Here is a 19,820-nt window from a genome sequence, read left to right as displayed (position 1 = left end):
AATTACTCACCTTGGCTTACTACCCGGCTATCAATCATAGCGGTGCCCTTGTTGTTACTTATATTAGTACTGACTTTTGGACCATGTATATTCAATCGAGTAATCACAATTGTGAAAAGCTGATTAGAGGCAGCTCATCTAACTTATAACACCAGTGAAGTAGTAATTTATTCGCGATTGCAATGGCGGGTGCCCCACAAGCAGGAGAGAGTGCATCTACTAGTTCCAAAACACAGTTTATATACTTTTTGATGACAGGACCCTCCCCTGTTTCCCCACTGAGTGGGTAATCCAGGTTCACAATCTATCTGATGCTTCACAAACAATGCATGGCCTTCACTTGCCAGCCTGTTAAATTTCAATTTCCTTTTGTCATTTTTACTGTTTGAAGTGGTAATGTTTCTTCACTTATCTGACTTGACTTGACACCATGATTTTCACCTAATTGTCCTAAGGAGTCTGGTTGTCTGCATTTTACAAGGTCGCCTGCAAAGCTTTCTTATCACTGTAAGCATATCTCAGTACCACATTCCCTCCTTCTAAACAATGTAACTCTGCAAAAACAACATTTCTATTCCTACACTAGCATTGTTCCATATTGACACGAATCAGATTAACATATTTCACATTTTGGTAGCTCGATGACATCCTGTGTTTATGAGCACTTTCATGCTGTCAGTGACAACAAATATAACTAAGGACACCTTTGCAGTATCAGATTAACTGGTAGGGACTGGCCGTTTCTTGCTGCAGGACATTGATAATTAAACCAATCATCTCTAGGCAGTTGTAGTGAAACATCTGATGGTATTTGATGCACCCACACCAACTTTATGTGCACAAAGGCAGGGTAACTCACAGCTATGAAGTATCCACTCTACAACCTCCCCTACCCCATCATTATGTGCACAGGCCGATTTGACATGGAAAAGATGCCCCGTTAAAAAATAATAATAATTGATATTTAATTGTGGTCTTGTACAGCTCAGAGCTGCAACCCCTGAGCCAGCCAATGTTTTAGCTACTATAAAAAATAAATAAGGGTAACTGGAGAGAGTGGATGCCCACAGTGAGCATTGAAGCGTGGCCGTGCTGTTTTACCTTAATGGGTGCAAAGCCAGTTGCAGCTCGCTGTGCTCTGCAGGGCTGTGGTCAGATCTCAGTGGCACATTTGTGTTCTTCTGTGGTAGCTTTGAAGCAAAACTGATTGTGATCTCAAGCAACTCTCAGTGCTGCAACCCTTTTGAAAGACATCAACAATATCTCATTGAGCAAGTGTGCTTTTCCTGCTTTCTGATAGAATTTGTAAAAGCTTGCTATAATGGGAGTTTCAGCTTGCCTGAATATGATGCATTCCTAGAACAGCCTCCTAGAGGAGCCAGAAATTCTGCTCAGCTGCAGGAACCAAATCTCTACGATCAGCAACGTCTGTCCCCAGGGCATGTTCACTCTAATCACATAGCCAGAGACTGGTCACAGCCTTCTGACACGAAGCACATGAGGAGGAAAAGTCATCTGGAGAACAGGCAGGAGGGAGACCGACACCATTCATTGCACAAATGTTCAAAAAAGAAAAAAAAAAAGCAAGAGAATTCATGAAAGGGGTTGCAAAGTTGGGTGTTTGACCCCTTGGATTCTCCAAGGGCGAAAAAAGGATGGAAAATGCCCTCAACTGTGTCTACCTTACTTTAAAGTTTGTTTGTTTGTTTCATTTTTCAGTAGTTTTTTCTTTTCTTACTGCTTCAAGGCTGAAGGAAGCAAGCAGAAAAAGCTCTACCAGCATTCACTTGTCTGCATGCTGAAGGCTTCACCTTCAAGGGGGGGGTTCGCCAGGAGGGCTTTGGGCACCCACTTGGGTGTGTTTCACACGGTGACCACAGGTGGGAATTGGGAGCCAGTGGTAAAGAAAGACCATGATGCAAGTGTCCTGCCAGCTCTCACAGGTTTATAGTTAGCAATGCAGTTCATTTTATTAGTTATAAATAAAGTACAAAAAATCCACCAAAAGTGAATCTAAGTATTTACACAATTTCTAATGTCTTTTAATTTCTTCAATGCATTATTGCTTTAATATTAATAATAAATGTTTTTCTAGCTTTCTTCTGTAAAATAGTCTATGTAGCAAAATGTTGCACAACACAACAGAACAGCAGTAAGAGTACAAAAATGTGGGTGATCCTTTCATCAGTCCAGGCCATTAAAGGGGAGGATTTCTGTCTGCTTGCCCCATGTTTTGTGTCCCTCTGCTGGTGTCTTTGTGGGGTGACATCTGGCCCCTATCCCCACACAGCCCAATACTGTGGCTCCAGGGGAGGAAAGTTACAGAGCAGTAAGGGGAAACCCAGGATAAGGCAAAGGCAACAAAGCAGAGCAGCACCCTGAAGGGACAAAGAGGAAGAATGAAGGTACAATCATGTCGTGCTTTCCTGCCCCAAAAAAGAATTGCATCCAAAGCCTTTTGGGGTGGGGAAGCATTGAACCCCATTTCTGCGTTCGTACACGGCATCTGCACTGACCTAGAGCAGTTATGACTTAAAGCTTAAAATATTTTCCAGGGTGCTTTAAACCTCCTGCATGGTTCAAGCACTGGATATTCAGGAACCTTCTGGGAAGGGGCAACATGTTAGCAGCGGTGCAGTTGTGGCTGGGGATGGGAACATGGATGCTCGGCCACCGCTGCAGGAGCAGGACATCATCCCAGGTCTGGTCCCCCTGGGGGTGACCCACCAAGGGACAGGGCAGGAGGGCTCCAGTACCTCTCGCAGATTTACAGCAGATTAACAAGCTTCAGGTCAAGGATTCTGCCCCAACAGAGGGGCCAAAAGCAAGTGGAAGGTTTTCAATAAAGTTAGTTTTGAGGGCTGCTGCTCCAGGCATGTTTTACAGATGGATTATAGACAAGTCTCATGGCCTGGTGTGACAATTAGATCCCAAATCACCCATCCCAGCCCTCCGTTTCTCAGCCCTGTCTGAGAGCAGTGAAGGAGCTGAGGTCCCACCATCCTGCCCTGACGGTACCACACCATGGGGAGCATGTCCTCCATGCAAAAATGAGATAGAGGGAGTCATCTCTTAAAAGCTGCTGTCAGACCCTTGGTTTTGTAGTGTCCAAGCTCAGGCTCTATTGATTCCCTCCTGCATCCCTTCCCCCGGGAGCTCTCAGATGGGTGCACGCAGGGGGTGGTTCAGCAAGGGGCATGCAGCCAGACCAAGCACCTGACAGGCACTGAAAATCCAACAGAGCCACAGCACCTGGGCTCCTTTCCACAGTTTTTGAAGCAATTTGCAGTCATGCACTAAATGCATGCATTGCCCCAAGCACAGCCTTGCAGTAGGGTTCACCAGGCGTTATTACAGGTAACACATGCAGCAAGGGCAGGAGCATCACCAGCGGCACTGGGACAGGGCGGTAGCAGGAATCGACCAAAACATTTTGGTTTTGTAGGGCACTACTAACTGCCATCAATTCACAAGGACGTGAGTGAAAGGATCACCAGAATTTGATTATGAGTGCAAATAATATTCATATATATGTGCTAAACACAGTCACTATATTGCAGTTTTCCACTATGTCACAGCATACAGAATCAAAGGTTTGCATTTTTATGGAATGTATCCAAGGTAACAGCACCATGGTAATACAGTTTGTAATCACACACCCTATTTTTTTTTGTCAAGATAAGCATTACCCCCACACCCCATGTTTAATTTCTTTTTAAGTACCGACATATACAAAGCATTCCTTCCCAGAAACAATGCAAAAATGAGGTAATAGGAGTAATTTTAAAATAGTATTAATTTCTAAATAAATAAATTATAATTAAAAATGCGAAAAAAATATAAAAATAATTAAGAACCCACAATATTTACAAGTTAGTCATAAATTATGATTGTTAAATATAAGGCATTTAAACTCACAAAACCCTGTAAACTATCAATGTTTTGTTCCTAGACATTTTTATTTGTTTCATTTCTTCGTTTGTTTGTTTTTAAACTCCTCCTATCATCGCGACCTACTCATAGAAATTATTTCAGCGCAAAAAGGAACCTGACACACTGCTGCAGCTCCAGACGCTATAGGTTCTCACGCACCAGTCACTCACACAAGACCAAGGTAGTTTGGTGCTTTTCTTCACCACATATTTTTGTCTTTTTACTATTATTTTTTTTTATATCTAAAAACTGTGCTTGTTCATTAGGCAAATAGCAATACTTTCACATAGGCTTTAAGAAAACGTGCGGTTCGGAAGCACTCCTCCTTTGCTCCCCACCCAGCTAGTGTCCCCATAGCCTCCGCTCCTCCCCTGCTTCGCCCCCAGCTCATGCCTGGGTGCACCATACTGGCTTACAGTGTGTTTTATGAACAACATCTCACTTTTCTTGTACATATAAATAGTAGTATTAGTATTATTTTTAATTCTGCTTGAATCTGCTGCTGCTGGAGCAAGTCCCATACATCTCTGTTGAGGGATTTTTGAAACAGCAAAGATCCCATGGCTTGCTGCAGCTGAGCAAACCAAGCTACCAGGACGACTATGAGAAGTTCCCATGACAGTGTTCCCACTTCACCCGATTGAGGAATTTAGAAAAATATTGTTGCCAGCAGCTGACTTCAAGGACAAGTTCTACGTGACTGCTAATCACAAGGGGGTTGTTTTCTTGGAGGTGGGGTTGTTTTTGTGCAGTTGTTTGTCTGAGTGCTTTTGACCAATTATCTTGTGTGAGACACTATCCACCCCTGTTAAGTTTACTATAAAAGTCAGGCTATTCGGGTAATAAAACAGAGCATGATCTGACCATACAAGTGTCTGTCGTGTTTTCGACCGTTCTTCCTGCAACACATCTCGATGGGTCACTCCTTGCTGCAAGGAGCCCACATCGCTCTGGACATCGGGGCTGGGACTGCTGTATCCACTGTGAAGCCATCACTCACAGATGGCAAATAAATGTCACCATGGTAAATATATGTCACCATGCCCCCTCCTCCGCTCAGGCACAGTGAGAGGGGAGAAAGTCTCCTGCAGCCCCACGCCCCCTCTGTCACTCTCTTCTCCAGGTTGGCAAAAATAAAAATATTAATAATCTCTGCGAGTCCTTCAGGGTCGGTGTTTTCCTGTTACAGCTCATGGGAATCCTGAAATCTACCAGATAGCAATTTATGATCATTTCTACATGGAGAGCATCGCTTGGCTCCAGCAGAATGGGTGCTTGGGGAAGCCACAATTCAGCTCCACCACATCTGCATTATAAATATATAAAGTTCAGAATTCATTCCCCTGGCTCCTCCGCATCTCTCTTTTGTTTCCCTAGTTACAAAAAAAAAAAAAAAGTCTTAAAAAAAAAAATCTTTTTTGTTGTGAATGCCTGTTCACCAAAGGGTTTTAATCTGGGTCCCTGCAGCTGATGTCTTTATTTCAGGGGAAGCTTGGAACAAAATGGTCCACTCCTTCAAGAACTGCCTCCTGATGTAGTTTTGTGCATTTTTGTAATGGAGACTGGTAAATTAGGTTTCGTTTTAATAATCACCTATTTTTCCATATGGATATGGAGTGAAATACATATGTGTATAACAGTGCTCTGGCACAGGGCTAAACCCAGCCCTTCCAGAAGGCAGCAAACTCTCAAGAACTGGCATTCCCCTCCTGCACTGAAACACCCATGGCACTGGTGATTCCTCATGAGCAACGATTCCTCCTGTCCCATTATCAGAGAGGGATCTCTGCAATCTCTGCTCCAAGAGATTTGACCCCGCAGCCTGTGAGCCCAAGTGTATTAAGGAAAAAAAAAAAAGAAAAAGAAAGAAAGGCTTCCACCTGTGTTGTTGTATGTCTGCTTAATCTTCCTGCGCTGTGATTTCTCACCAGGGAGGTGGTGAAGCAGGGTGACTGTGTGTGATAAAAAGGCCCTGCTCCCCTTCTTCTGTGAGTTGGGATGGGGAACAGGAGCAGGGCAGCTTGGCTGCTGCTCTATCCCAGCCCAGCCACAGCATTAGCAATCTCCCCAAATCATCCGGTACTGGGTTTTGTCCTGTTGGAGCTTCCTTTTCTTATTTCTGAGCAATTACACCCCAAAGCACAGTTACAGAAGCCAACTCCATAACCAGCATTTTGGACCAGCAAAGAGTCTTGGAGGTGTCTAACACCAGGGGGGCCATGACATGGCATGCTGAAGCCAACCAACCTCTGGCTCACGGGAGAAAGCAGTATGGAAGACTGCAAGCACAGAGTCAGCCCATGGCCTGCCTTGGATTTTGGCATGCCAAGCTGTAGTGGGTTTATGTGGCAAGGTTTTGGTAGCAGGGGGCCATAGGGGTGGTTTCTGTGAGAAGGATCTAGAAGCTGCCCCATGTTAGGTAAGGACCCCGCTGCTGACCAGAGCCGAGCCAATAAGCAATGTTGTTTTGCGCCTCTGTGAGAGCATATTTGAGACAGGGGAAAAAAACGCTGCGCCACACAGCAGCTGGGAGAGTGAAAGGAGTGAGGAACGGCCTTGCAGGCACCAAGGGCAGTGCAGAAGGAGAGGGAGAGGTGCTCCAGGTGCCGGAGCAGAAGTCCCCTGCGGCCTGTGGTGAGGACCATGGTGAAGCAGGATGTCCCCCTGCAGCCCATGGAGTACCATGGTGGAGCAGGGTTCCACGCTGCAGCCCGTGGAGGAGACCATGGTGGAGCAGATGGCCCTGCACCGATGGAGGCTGCCGCCTGTGGAAGACCCCTGCTGGAGCAGATTCTGGGCCGGACCTGTAGCCCGTGGAGAGGAGACCACGCAGGAGCAGGTGACCTGGCAGGAGCTGCTGCCCGTGGGGGAGCCAGGTTGGAGCAGTTTTCTCCTGAGGGATGGACCCCGTGGTACGGACCCATATCTGGAGCAGTTCTGGAAGAGCTGCTGCCTGTGGGAAGCCCACACTGGATCAGTTCATCAAGGACTGCGTCCCGTGGGTGGGACCCCACAGCACAGGGGATGAGAGTGACCGAGAAGGAGTGGCAGAGAAGAAGCGCTGTTAGACTGACCATAAACCCCATTCCCCCGTTCCCCTGCGCCGCTCGGGGGGAGGAGGTGGAAGAGGGTGGATGGGGGGGAAGGTGCTTTTGGTTTCTTTCCTTTGTTTCTCACTTCTCTAGCTTGTTAGTAATAAGCAATAAATCTTACTATCTCCCTATGCAGAGTCTGTTTTGCCCATTACAATAATTACAGCGTGATTTTCTCATCCTTGTCTCAACCTTTGAGCCCTTTTCATCGTATTTTCTCCCCGTTCCTCTTTGAGGAGGGGGAGTGAGAGAGCGGCTGTGGTGGAGCTCGGCTGCCCACTCGGGTGGAACCATGACACAAGCTACTTTGTTAAGATACGGAAAGCAAAGAAACAGCATCCACCTCAATATTGTGCCCCTCCAGAAAGCATCCAGCACCAGCAGAAAAGCAGGAAGCTTATAGGGAAGCCTCTCCCTGTTGCTTCATTCATTTCATTCCCAATTTTCTTTTATTTTGCAAGCGTCTCTAAATTTGCAACACTGTAAATGCAAGGAAAGGAAGCACACATGCCTGAGGCAAAGAGCGCAACCCTTCTGACTGTAAACAGGATTTTGCTTTTTCGCCTCTTCCCCCCAAGGGTGGGAAAACTTGACCTCCTCATTTCCCCTCTGCAATATATTAATCAGGCACCAAAATAAGGAATCTATGAAAAAATATTTGTTGTAAATTAGGTAACAGCAACATGTCCACCACAAGATGAGTAGGGCATCAAACACAACATTTCTTAAGCTAAAATGCTCCAGCTGCCATCCATAGAAATAGCTAAAGGACCCCTATAACATGTTTCTACATATTCGAGAGGTATATATACAATCCTCATGAAATGCAGGATTGACAGGCCAGACTACCACAACTAGTTCCTTCATGTTCAACACTAAATCTTCTGCAGCATGGGGTCTCTGAGCTCTGGGAATGCCAGCTCCCTTTCACCGTGGCCATATCCTGTGTATGTGCAATATCTCCTACCACTAGATATTGTACTGCCACCTCCTCCTCCTCGCTAACATGCCTGCAGACTTTTCCTCTCAATCAAAGGCTCAGAAGGCAAAAATTTTGCTGCAAGGGTTTATGGTCATATGACCTGATAAGGAAAATGGTGTGTCCAGCCAGTCCTTTCAGCTGTCCGAGCCGAGCTGTGTTTCAATGTCCACCCTGCAGATGGGGCACTTCTTGCTGGTGGCCAGCCACCGGTCCACGCACACTTGGTGGAAGAGATGCATGCAGGGTAGCCTCCTGTGGAGAGAGAAGCACCACCCATTAGGGACTGTGTGGTTAGAGGAGGTCCAGGGGACTGAGGATATCCAGAAAGCTGCAGGCAGGGTTGCCTTCAACATGGGGAAGCATCAGTGTAGTGGCACTGGTGCTGCCTAAACCCCCAGCAACACCAGCTTACCCTGGGGCAGTAGGGCAGAGATGGTGTCCTTCTTGTTTAAAACCTCTTAGAAAATCCCACATCCCTCTGAGCTGAGTTGTTGCAGTGACCATCTACCCTGGCTGCTGCTTTTGACCTTTCAGGAGTGTCAAGTTACACACTTGGGTTCTTGATCCTTGTGGCTCACCAGCAGTCAGGTGGGTCTCCACTGCTCCTACTTGGGTGTCTGGTGCGCCCCAGGGAATGTGGTTGCTTTTCAGCTATTTGTCATCTCTTTGATGACTCTCATGAACCAGGAGGGATCCCAAGCCACAAGGGTCCACAGCAAAAGAATCAGAGCTTTTTGTGATGGCTTAAGGCAGCTAAGGGGCAAGGAGCAGGACCAAGTAGTGCAGATGCACTGCCCACCCACAGCTCATCCTTTTCCAATTCCTTGTCCCCATCCTTTGTCACAAGCAGTTTTGACAAGACAAGCAGAGTTTTGACAAGAGCCTGGGGACCTTGATAGCAGGGGTTGTGCTGTAACCCAGGATGGCTTGCTGTGACCATTCAGGCTGAGAGATCTCACTTATTCTATAAGAAAGCAGCTCCATCCCAGACACAAGCCACATTCCTCTGTACTTGACACACAGGCTCCATTTTATCATACTTCGGTCATCTGTAAAGGCAAGACATTGATGTCCATGAGCTCCAGATGGCTGTCTGAGGCCTGGCACCCATTATCCTAGGACATATGGACAATCAACAGCATGGTTTTGAAGTAGGTGCTCCAAACCCAGGAGATCCTGTGAAAATTGCCCACCTGCACTTCCTGCCTATGGCCCATACCAATGTCCAACTAAAAGGCATGTGCTTTCCTAAACCCTGCAATAACAGCCCCACCAAGGCACAGCAGTGTTATTGGGATAAGCACAACTCAGATGTCACCGAGAGGCAGTGGAGCAGAGAGAAGGATCATACCTGACGTCTTCTCCATCTTCAAGCATGGACAGACAGATTGTGCATTTCTCATCAGTGTCCAACTTCTCTCCATCTTCTTGTTCAGCTTTGCCCTCCTGTGGTCTTCTCTGCAGCAAGTTTAAAGACATAATTTTGTTGGGACTTGATTTTCTAATGCTCTACCAAGTCTTGGTAGTTGCAGGAGGCAAATAATAAGAGCTTCATCTATCAGTCAGATCTTCCAGCTTGGAGAAGCCAGCCCAGCCAAAACAGCCAGTGGGGAGGAGGATACCACCAGCACGCTGCTGGTCCACACACCTCCTCCCAGAACTGGGGGCAGTGGGGCTGATGGCAATGCCCCAAGGAGCAGCCTGTCCGCTGCTGCCCCAGCACAGCCCCACCACCTCCTCAGTCCTCCATGCTGCAGGGATGGTCCCACAGTCTCCTTTGGTGGGTGCTTCTCCTGCAGACTCCGAAATGTGTAGGGTCACCACTGCCAGCAAGGGCAACAACCACTGTGCCCCATGCCAGCTTGGCCACTGGCTTAGTCCCATGCTGCACCATGGGTCAGCACTTGGCCTGCCAGCTCCTTCCTGTCCTTTTCCCCCCCATGCACCCATTCCAAATAATATATTTTTTTCTGCATCTACTGGAGATGTGGTCAGAGATAAGTGCAGCAGGGGTTGAGTCCCTTCCAATGTGGGCAATGCAACATACTTATTGTTACTGGGGATGACAAACATGACATTTCTACCCAAATGAGCAATTTTTCCATTTTCTATTAGCACAACCCCAAAAATTGTCATCTGGTTCCTTAAGGGCAAGAGTTCAGCTCCAACAGAGGAGATGCCCCTTGCAAAGTGAAAGGAGGGCGAGCTCCCCCCACACCACGGAGCAAGTGCCCTTGTGGTGTCACCTGAATGCAGAAAGGGGTGGGTTTCCATGCATAAACCCCCTTGGTGTGGGCACTTTCTTACCAGGTGCAGATGGGGGGAGAAGGGTTGAGACCCTTTTGAAAATTTGGCCTGCAGCTTCCTAGCCTAGAAGCATGAAATAGGGAGCTGAGCTACACCACTGCGTCAAACCAGGAGTCCCACAAGATGTTAAAGCACCAATTCTGGATTTCATGGTCCATTTCGGGGAATATTTCAGTTGGCGCTGCCAGTTTGCCAACCCTGAGGATCGCAACCCACCAAAGCCCTTCCTTCTGTCCTTTCCATGCACGCGACCCTTGGCCAGCTACAGGCAGCTGGCAGCCATGCTGTGGTTTTGGGGAGCTCACCTTCTTGTATTTGTGGGGGAAGGTGAACCTCTCAATGGTGTTCTGCATGGCACCCCGGCTTACGCTGCCCAGCCTGTCCTCCAGCTGCAGCAGCTCCTGAAGCATGGGAACAGCAGCAAAATGGAATCAGCATTGCTTATGGGAGGCATTGGTGGAGGAGCACAAGGTCCCGCCATCCCAGTGTCTGCCTGCCAAGGAGCAAGGCTCCATCCTGCCCTTTCCTTGGTGGAAATGCTCATTGAACCCAAATCAGGCATGGTTCAGTGGTGGATCTGAGACCTGGTTCTTGGGCCAATAGCTGTGGACTTAAGGCACAGAGCTGAGAGCTGGATACTGGATATTTCAGAAATTGGGGTGGAGTCTGAGCTCTGTTTGGCAGGTCAGAAAACAAAACCCCATAGAACTGGAGGACTTCGTATACAGCCATGAAGGGAGACAGAGTCAGCCAGAGCCAGACCCAGGCACTCTGGAATAAAACATCTTTCACTAAACCACCCAACATCTTTTGCTTCGTGGTTATTACTGAAATGGCTGCAGGTCTCAATCTCATTCCCATCTGTGACTGCCAAACCATAAGGCAGTCTTATGAGTTTATGCCAGAGCTTGCATGGATTCCCAGGGCTTAAAAAGTTAATAATTGCAGTTCCCAAGATACATACTTCATAGCTCTCCTGCACAGCCAACATGTGCCTGCTTGGGTTCAGTCCCTGAAGAGCAAGTAACTGGAGCTGAGGATAAGGGTAATTTCTGATTTCATGAACAACCTGCAAGAAGAGAGCCACCTGTGCTAGCACAAAGAAATCCCTCGTATACCTTGATTTAAATTTAGTGCTTAAAAAAACTGAAAATGAAAGAGCAGACTGACACCTTCCCCAATGGAAGTCTTTTAATAACCAAAAAATGAGTAGATTAATAACTTAAAAAAAAAATAAGTAGATCTCCTATAAATAATAACTACAAACTTGCATGTCTTAGAAAAATGTCAAATAAACTCTGTTATAATTATTCCTATAGCATCCATAACACTGCAACTCCAAACTCTCAACATGGATTAGCTTAAAAAGAGATTTAATTTTCATTTTTAAATGCATTGATTTCTTTTCATCCAAGCTCTGGTATTTAAAGCTTTGCTGTAGTGTGCAGGTGTCAGGGTCGGACTATGGGCACAAGGGAAGAGCACCCTCATGGGATTTCTGAGGATGCTTTAAGGATGAGCGGGGCTCTGGGTGGCTCAGCTCCAAATGCAGCTCCCTGCCACGAGAAGGACCAACAAATGACCCTGGTCAGACCATATTCACATCAAACCCCAGCTCCACCTGTGCCACAGGTCACACACAACTTTAATAGGTGGCATCAAGGCCAACGAAGATGGCAAACGTGATGAGGGATGGTCTTTGGGTGTGATCTTCGGGAAGTGCCACCCAGCACCAGTCCTTCTGCATGCAGGGAGCCCTGGGAACTTAATTTCACTGCTGCATTAATAACATTATTATTAATAATTGTTGAGTCTCCCAGGTTTTTGCAGACCAGCTTGTGAGTGCGCTGCAGGTGATGGACCAAATCTTTCCAGAGCAACTAAGCTTTTCTTTCCTTTCTCTAATCCAGAGTGCAAAGATGGAACATTATCCTTTCAGGCACTCCCTTCCACGGCCAGAGATAAGTAGGATTTGCAGAAGACAGGTGACAGAAAGATAGTAGCATTTATTTTGACTGCCTTCTGGCAGACAATGCATAAAACATTTCTCAGTAAAAGAGTTTCACTTACCATCTGTGTTAAGGATGTGCTTCTGGGGAAATGTTGCATCCGAGGTGTAGCCAAGTAATGCTGATAGGGCTGAGGGACTGGCCGAACCTGGAACTGGGCGTGAGTCAGTCCTGCATCGACACTGAGGTCCCTGCAGGCACGAGGAGGAAGATGGAGCTGTGGCTGCCTGGTGGCATGGTACGGGCTATGATAAATCATGCTCATGGCAGGGGAGTGCTCTGAGCTGCCATGGGTGTCTCAACCTGAGGTGATGCTTCTGCTTTGAAATCCTTGGATTTGAGCAATCACCTTTCCCTCCACCAAGGCAGAATGAAGGAGCAAGGGGTTGATTTTATGCCACTTAGCATTTGTGCTAGCTGGGGTCAAGAGCTGTAGGATATACACTGCCAAGTGCAGAGCAGTGTCTTGCGAGCTCTGATTGTTCCCCAGGCTCAGTAACTCAACCTGGTGTAGTGGGTTTACGTGGCAAGGTTTTGGTAGCAGGGGGCCATAGGGGTGGTTTCTGTGAGAAGTATCTAGAAGCTGCCCCATGTTTGGTAAGGGCCCCATTGTTTTCCAGAGCCGAGCCAATAAGCGATGTTGTTTTGCGCCTCTGTGAGAGCATATTTGAGACAGGGAAAAAAACGCTGCGCCACACAGCAGCTGGGAGAGTGAAAGGAGTGAGGAACGGCCTTGCAGGCACCAAGGGCAGTGCAGAAGGAGGGGGAGAGGTGCTCCAGGTTCCGGAGCAGAAGTCCCCTGCGGCCTGTGGTGAGGACCATGGTGAAGCAGGATGTCCCCCTGCAGCCCATGGAGTACCACGGTGGAGCAGGGTTCCATGCTGCAGCCCGTGGAGGAGACCACAGTGGAGCAGATGGCCCTGCACCAATGGAGGCTGCCGCCTGTGGAAGACCCCTGCCGGAGCAGATTCCGGGCCGGACCTGTAGCCCATGGAGAGGAGACCACGCAGGAGCAGGTGACCTGGCAGGAGCTGCTGCCCATGGGGGACCCAGGTTGGAGCAGTTTGCTCCTGAGGGATGGACCCCGTGGTACGGACCCATATCTGGAGCAGTTCTGGAAGAGCTGCTGCCTGTGGGAAGCCCATGCCGGATCAGTTCATCAAGGACTGCATCCCATGGGTGGGACCCCACAGCACAGGGGACGAGAGTGACCGAGAAGGAGTGGCAGAGAAGCGCTGTTAGACTGACCATAAACCCCATTCCCCCGTTCCCCTGCGCCGCTCGGGGGGAGGAGGTGGAAGAGGGTGGATGGGGGGGAAGGTGCTTTTGGTTTCTTTCCTTTGTTTCTCACTTCTCTAGCTTGTTAGTAATAGGCAATAAATCTTACTATCTCCTTATGCCAAGTTTGTTTTGCCCGTTACAATAATTATTGCATGATTTTCTCGTCCTTATCTCAACCTTTGAGCCCTTTTCATCGTATTTTCTCCCCGTTCCTCTTTGAGGAGGGGGAGTGAGAGAGCGGCTGTGGTGGAGCTCGGCTGCCCACTCGAGCGGAACCGCCATTCCAGCCCTGTATGGATGGGATGGGAGGAGACCTAGCACAGCATCTATCCATTATATATCTGTCTGTAATCCAATTAGCTGCTCCCTTGTCTCTCCAGCCACTGAGTTTCTCAGCAAACAAGTGCTTTGAATGTCATTCACTTTATCGTAATTACAAAAGCCAGCGCTCTGATAACTATTGTATTCGCATTTGTCAAAGCAAAACTAATTAGAGCACAAGGGTTGCTCCTCATTTCGGCCTGAAGTTCTTTTTCTTTCCACAGAGGACAGCAGCAGTAAATGCCACAGCTTGTTAGGAGCAACCCAGATGTGTCCTGGAGCAGCTGTGAAACAACAGCAGTTTGCCCATCAGCAGTTAATGGATATGAGAGGACAGTAAATTTTATTCTATGATTCTAAATGCAAAAATCCCTTATCCAGCATGGCCTGTGTACTAGGTAATAACTCCAATGCTTACATGCGCTCTAATAAGTCCCCCCACATCAAATTGGAGCAAAGAGAGGGTCTGTCTTTACTGGCTGTGTGCTGGCTGCGTGCTAGCCATATCCTGGACTGACCAAACCTGGCAGAGGATAAAACACAGCAGGAGACAGGCAGGAACACAGCCAGGGTGGGAATCCACAGGACCGGGCATTTTCCAGCTCTCGTATCACATTTTTGGAGATTTATCCAGTTGCTTGAGATGGTTCCCCGGTAGATAGAAGGCTCGATTGGAAATCAGGAGATGTTGGGTTCATCCCAGCCCTGCCACTGGCCTGATGTACGACCCCAGTCATCTCCTCTCTGCCTGCTCATATTCCCTGCTTGCAAAACAGATGTTATAATCCACAGAGAGCTTTGAGACCAGGGGTTGAAGGGATTTCACAAAGAAGAATGGGCATTATTAACTTACACAAGTAATTGCAACAACAGCACTGCTGAACTGTTTGTGCAGTGGTGCAACTGGATCCTTAAAACCCAATACAGAGGCTCCTAAAGCCTCCTAATGCCTGCCAAAAGCAGAATACTTCATGGAATGGTGTTTTCCCAGGGTTTGGGGATGAACAACCAGAGCACATTAGCTGAAGAAAACCCAAACTAACCATCACCTTCTACCTTGTGCTACAGGTATGCCTGTACAGCATCTTGATGTTCAGATGTGAGGTTCAAGAACTGCAATGCCTACAGTACATGGGCTGCCAACAACCAAAAACTGAGGGATAAGGGCAAGAAAACAGGCTGAATAGTCATCAACAAATGCCTATGCAGAAAACAAGCGATGGAACTAAGGGGAGATTTTTTCTCCTTCACCAGATTTTAACCAAGGCTTGGCTGTCCAAGATAACCGATCACCTTCGGCCCCAGCTTCCATCCCTGCTTCCCACAATGCTGCCTGCTATCCCCTGTCTCTGAGTGAGCACTGTCACTGCTCATGTGGTGATAACACATTAGAGGAAAGTTTTTATATCTGTTACTGGGAAAAACTATACATGTGCCCCAAGGGGAAGTGAGTCACCCAAATATGTATATACGGTATGTGATTTCTGGTGTACCCACTCCTTAGGTTTTGTAAGGCAATGCAACAACACAGGGCAAAAAGGAGGGAGGAGGAAAGGAAGATTAAATGATGCTTTATTGGATCCTTCTAATGATTATAATTAAACTGTATGCACAGAAAGAGAGGCAGAAAGAACAGCTCTATCCAGATGGAACACGAGCCGCTTTGCAACCTGATCTGAACAATTTCACACCGGCCAAATTCACCTCATGGTAGTACCAGCAGTGGGAACACCTGAGAAGAAAATGACAGAAGAATCTGGCCATATTTTAAGTTGTATATCATTACCACAGAGGAGGAAAAAAATGTGTTAAAAGAACTCTCAATTTGCAGAACAAACCACTCAGATGTAAGAAAATGCCATAATTACGATTTTCTGTGCCATTTTATTTTGGTCCCCTTGTGCATACACATTATGATTGTCTCTAATTACATGTCCACATGCTGTTTTTTCCATTCAATGCACAGAATGACTTTGCTCTGCTAACAAGGAGCTACTCAGAAGTATGTTTTTATTCTTCTGTTCTTCCAAGTAGGGCCCCGTGCCTTATTAAATGTGCAGGAGCTCAAAACTTGCTCTGAAAACAGAGCAATCAATGCTTTGCTCAGCTTTTCCAGGGCATCAAACACTGTGATGAGAGAACGATTAACATGCTACTAATTCATTTACCTCACCCTGTGGGGCAGGGCAGCTCTGTGCCCCCTAATTCCTCTAATTTAGGCCATGGAAGAGTTGTGGACACTGTTTTTGAGTGCCTGGTGGACAGCAGAAGGTCTCATTCAGACAGAGAAGTTGGTCTATAGGAAACAGACTCTGGAAGGTGCTTCCCTGGAGGCTGCAGCATGGCAAGCCCCTGGGGAATATTAAGGTTTAAATGCACTCTGCATCCATGGATGGAGAGGTTTGGGCAATATTGTTATATTGTGCCTTGATGTTATTGTACACATGCATAAATGCTTTAACATGGACTTGTGGCTCTCAGGGATGAGTTTCCCCATTGTACACTCCTCACTTTATATCCGTTGTACTGAACCACCAGCTTTCATGGAAGCATTGAGCCATGAAGGCATTTGCAAACCACTGCAGCTTCCACAAGACTTTTTAAGTGCTTCATTCAACACACTGGGGAAATGAAGAAGACTTACCAGTCCGTGCCTTCGGCTAAATACCTGGGCTGGGACCCCATGGGCTGTGGAGTTTGCAATTGGTGGCTGAAGTCAAAGCTGAGGTGCAGACGGTGGGGCTGAACAGACAAGCGCTCCTGAGCCTGCCTGCAGGGAGGAGGAGACCAGGAGTTAGCGATGGGTGGGCACTGAGCACGTGCCCACATCAGTAAGCGATGGTAAAACCCAAACATTTGGGTTCACGAGCATGCATCCAAGACAGAAGAGCCCAGACAGGTGTCAAGGATGATGGGAAGAGGAACACAGAGCTATGGCATTTACTCTTGGTCACCACAGACAGGATGCAGAACTCCACTTGCACCCCCTGCAGCATCCATGTGTGCTCAGTTTACAGGAGCTGCTATTTGGTGGCAACGAGGAGAAAGAAAAAAAAAAAAAAAAAGGGAACTAAACTTCTTCCTTAGCATCTTTGTGACTCTTTCACTATTTTATTTTTTTTCCACAGTCAGCCCCATAAACAACAGACAAGATGTAGCATCTTCCTGGTGTGGGTGTTATCTATCATCATGAAGAAGCAGCAGGTTGTCTCGTCTCCCTGTGCAGTCCATAAATTCCTGGGGAACCTCATTCATAACAGTATTACTCAGGAGTAACTGATGGCAGAATTTACTCTTGCTGGCCTTTGACAACATTTCTGTGGGTGATGGACATGCCAGCCTGGGACCCAGCTTCTTCTGCTCCAGCTGCCCTTGTGAGCAGGGAGAGGTAAGTAGTAGAAAAAAAGAGTGACTAGGGACTAAAGTTTCCTCCTGCATTTTTGAACTACCCTCCACTCAGGGGAGGAGCATTCTTGATCACCATATGTGCTTGGAGAGATGCAAGGTGGATGCCCAAGCAGGCTTTGCATTACAGACTCAGAACCCATGCTCCCTGCTGAATCCCCCGCTCACCGGCAGAGCTATCACAAAGTAAATCCATTGGAAAACACTGGACAAACATGTCAGGAAGCTGTTAGATAAAGAGGCTTCACCTTTAAGGCACCCCCAGATTCCCATTACCAGGACCTCATGCCCCATGCCCGAAGGTTTCTGACAGCCTCCTGCGATGCAGCTGTACTGAATGCTTTCAGAACCAGGCTGTGGTGCTGAGCAAGAGGCTCCTGCCCTCTCCCACACCACAGTCCCTCTTCTCTGACAACCTACTTGCATATGTAACACCACCAGCAGGTACTAAAGTAGTTTCTATGTGAAATTGTGCTCTGTAGTTTTGTTTGATTTTGGCTTATGACTAAGCGATAAACACTTGTATCCTCAGTGCCTCAGCCTCACACATATTTGCTACCCAATTATTAACTAATCGTTAAATCCACCTAAAATCCAGCTTATTCAAAATAAAAGCTGGATGAGAAGAATCTGCAATTTGCAGACAGAAAGGATATGGAAAGAAAGCATTTTCCATCTGTAGCATTCTTTCCATATGAAGCATTATCACAAAGACTCATCTTTTGGTTCCTGGTGCACAGGTATAACCCACAAACAGTTTCCATATGTTTCCAAAAAAAGCACTCTGCTCCTACATGTTATCTGAACCCCTCTCTCAACAAACACTAACAGGATGAGGCTGGGTGTCCATTCCCACCTCTGCTGAGCTGCAGTAATTCTCTCTGCAGTCATCAGCCCTGTCTGAATTTAGGCTGTTTTTCTTAATTGAATGTGTTATAAATCAATGGCTTTATTCCATCTCACTTCACAGAGCTGGATCACAGCTGAGAAGCATACCTAGATGCAGAGGAGCAAGCTCTGCATGTGCAAAACCCAGTGGGGCAAGTGGATCTCATCTCTTACTTGGTTTTGAAGCAGCAGCTCATGCATGAAGTCTGTCTCTCTCTGTGATGCAGGATAGGTTCACTGCCACCCCAGGATGTTATGCTGTGATTCTCCTATGAGTGATGGCACTAGGTGACCTTGGGGTGTGCTAGGTCAGCACGGCGTGGATTCCCACGGGAAGGGTACACCCCCTGGTGCACCCTGGCCTGCAGCCTCCTGGTGGATGCGTTTGGGGAGAACACAGGTGAACTTAGGAAGAGAATTTAATGTTATCAGCAAGTTTTAACAGGGCTTTGCAGAAGTTGCTTTGCAAAATTGAGCCTTACAGCTTCTCAGCATCCCAGATGTGGGATGTCCCATCCCTGGAGGTGCTCAAGGTCAGGCTGGACAGGGCTTTGGACAACCTGATCTGGTGGGAGGTGTCCCTGCTTGTGGCAAGGGGTCAGACTGGACAGTCTTTAGAGGTTCTTTCCAACCCAACCCATTCTCTGGTTCTGCGACTCCTTCAGACCATACCTGTGAAACATAAGCCCCCTTACCTGGGATGGGGCATGAGACGGCGATGCTGGGCCTCGAGGAGCTGCTGCTGGAGGAGGTATTGCTGGTGTAGCGCCTGAGGTAGGAAGGAGGGTCCAGCCACATCTTGGAAGGGCAGGGCTGGCACTGGTGCCAGGGACTGGTGCAGGGGGCCACTGTGCTGGTGCGTGGGGGCCATGTGGGGGGTCAGCCCTGGCTGGGGCTGCACTGCATAAGGCAGGGAGAAGTCGGCCGAGAGCTGAGGCTGGGGCCCCAGGTGGAAGTGCTGGCAGGAGGTAGCATGGGGATGCTGAGACCTTTGAAAAGGAGTACCTGGAAGAGAAGAGCATGGCTGTCACCAGGGCCGGCAGTGGCCGAGGCACCCAGTTGCAGATCCAGAACAATTTTTATGCAAACAGCTGTTTGTTTGTCTCTGCCAAAAGGCAGGGAAAAAGAGCAGGTCGGCTAATGTTGATTACTCAGGGAAAAAAAAGTAATTGATTTTGACTAATAGTTTTTTCCTCCAAAAAACATTGGAACCAAAACATGGGTTTGTGTTCACAGTAGCTTTTTGGCTCTGAACTAAAGTGTATGCTGATGGAAAATTTCAGCTTGTTTTGGTTTGACTGTCTTAAAGAGAAAAGGAACAAAAGGCTCAACATTTTAGGGAAGGAAAAATATGTTGTCTAAAATGTGTTTCTGTAGGTTAACAGCCCACAGAAGTTTTCAAAAGTTGCTGACTTTTCATGCAATTCAAAGTATTTCTTTGCCTGTCTAAACCCTAAAAAGGCATGGAAATAATCTCTGTCCTGAGAAAGTGTCTCTCGGTGACTGCAGGACATGGACAGGTCACCTTCCTCCCCTGAGAACAGGGGCTATGATTTTGACTAATAGTTTTTTCTTTGCTCAGACCCTTTCCAGCAGCCTGTC

The 19,820-nt window shown here is 47.4% G+C and overlaps 1 protein-coding gene across 4 annotated transcripts in view; it reads right to left on the bottom strand.

The window, feature by feature from the left end:
* Positions 1-1,944: 1,944 nt before the first annotated feature.
* Positions 1,945-19,820, bottom strand: part of ARK2C (arkadia (RNF111) C-terminal like ring finger ubiquitin ligase 2C) — a 47,532-nt gene continuing 29,656 nt past the window's right edge. The window contains exons 2-8 of one of the 4 annotated variants that reach the window (XM_068665248.1): positions 18,914-19,223; positions 16,570-16,695; positions 12,385-12,514; positions 11,279-11,383; positions 10,620-10,715; positions 9,359-9,465; positions 1,945-8,259 (exon numbers count right to left, since the gene is read on the bottom strand). In XM_068665248.1, coding sequence (XP_068521349.1) covers positions 8,142-8,259; positions 9,359-9,465; positions 10,620-10,715; positions 11,279-11,383; positions 12,385-12,514; positions 16,570-16,695; positions 18,914-19,223 — 992 coding nt within the window. In that variant the 3' untranslated portion in view covers positions 1,945-8,141. The remainder of the gene's footprint in view (positions 8,260-9,358; positions 9,466-10,619; positions 10,716-11,278; positions 11,384-12,384; positions 12,515-16,569; positions 16,696-18,913; positions 19,224-19,820) is intronic. The other 3 variants (XM_068665249.1, XM_068665252.1, XM_068665250.1) reach the window with 3 other exon arrangements.

The sequence above is a fragment of the Anas acuta genome, chromosome W (assembly GCF_963932015.1).
Source record: "Anas acuta chromosome W, bAnaAcu1.1, whole genome shotgun sequence".
Classification (NCBI taxonomy): domain Eukaryota; kingdom Metazoa; phylum Chordata; class Aves; order Anseriformes; family Anatidae; genus Anas; species Anas acuta.
This window is presented reverse-complemented; position numbering and strand designations above follow the sequence as displayed.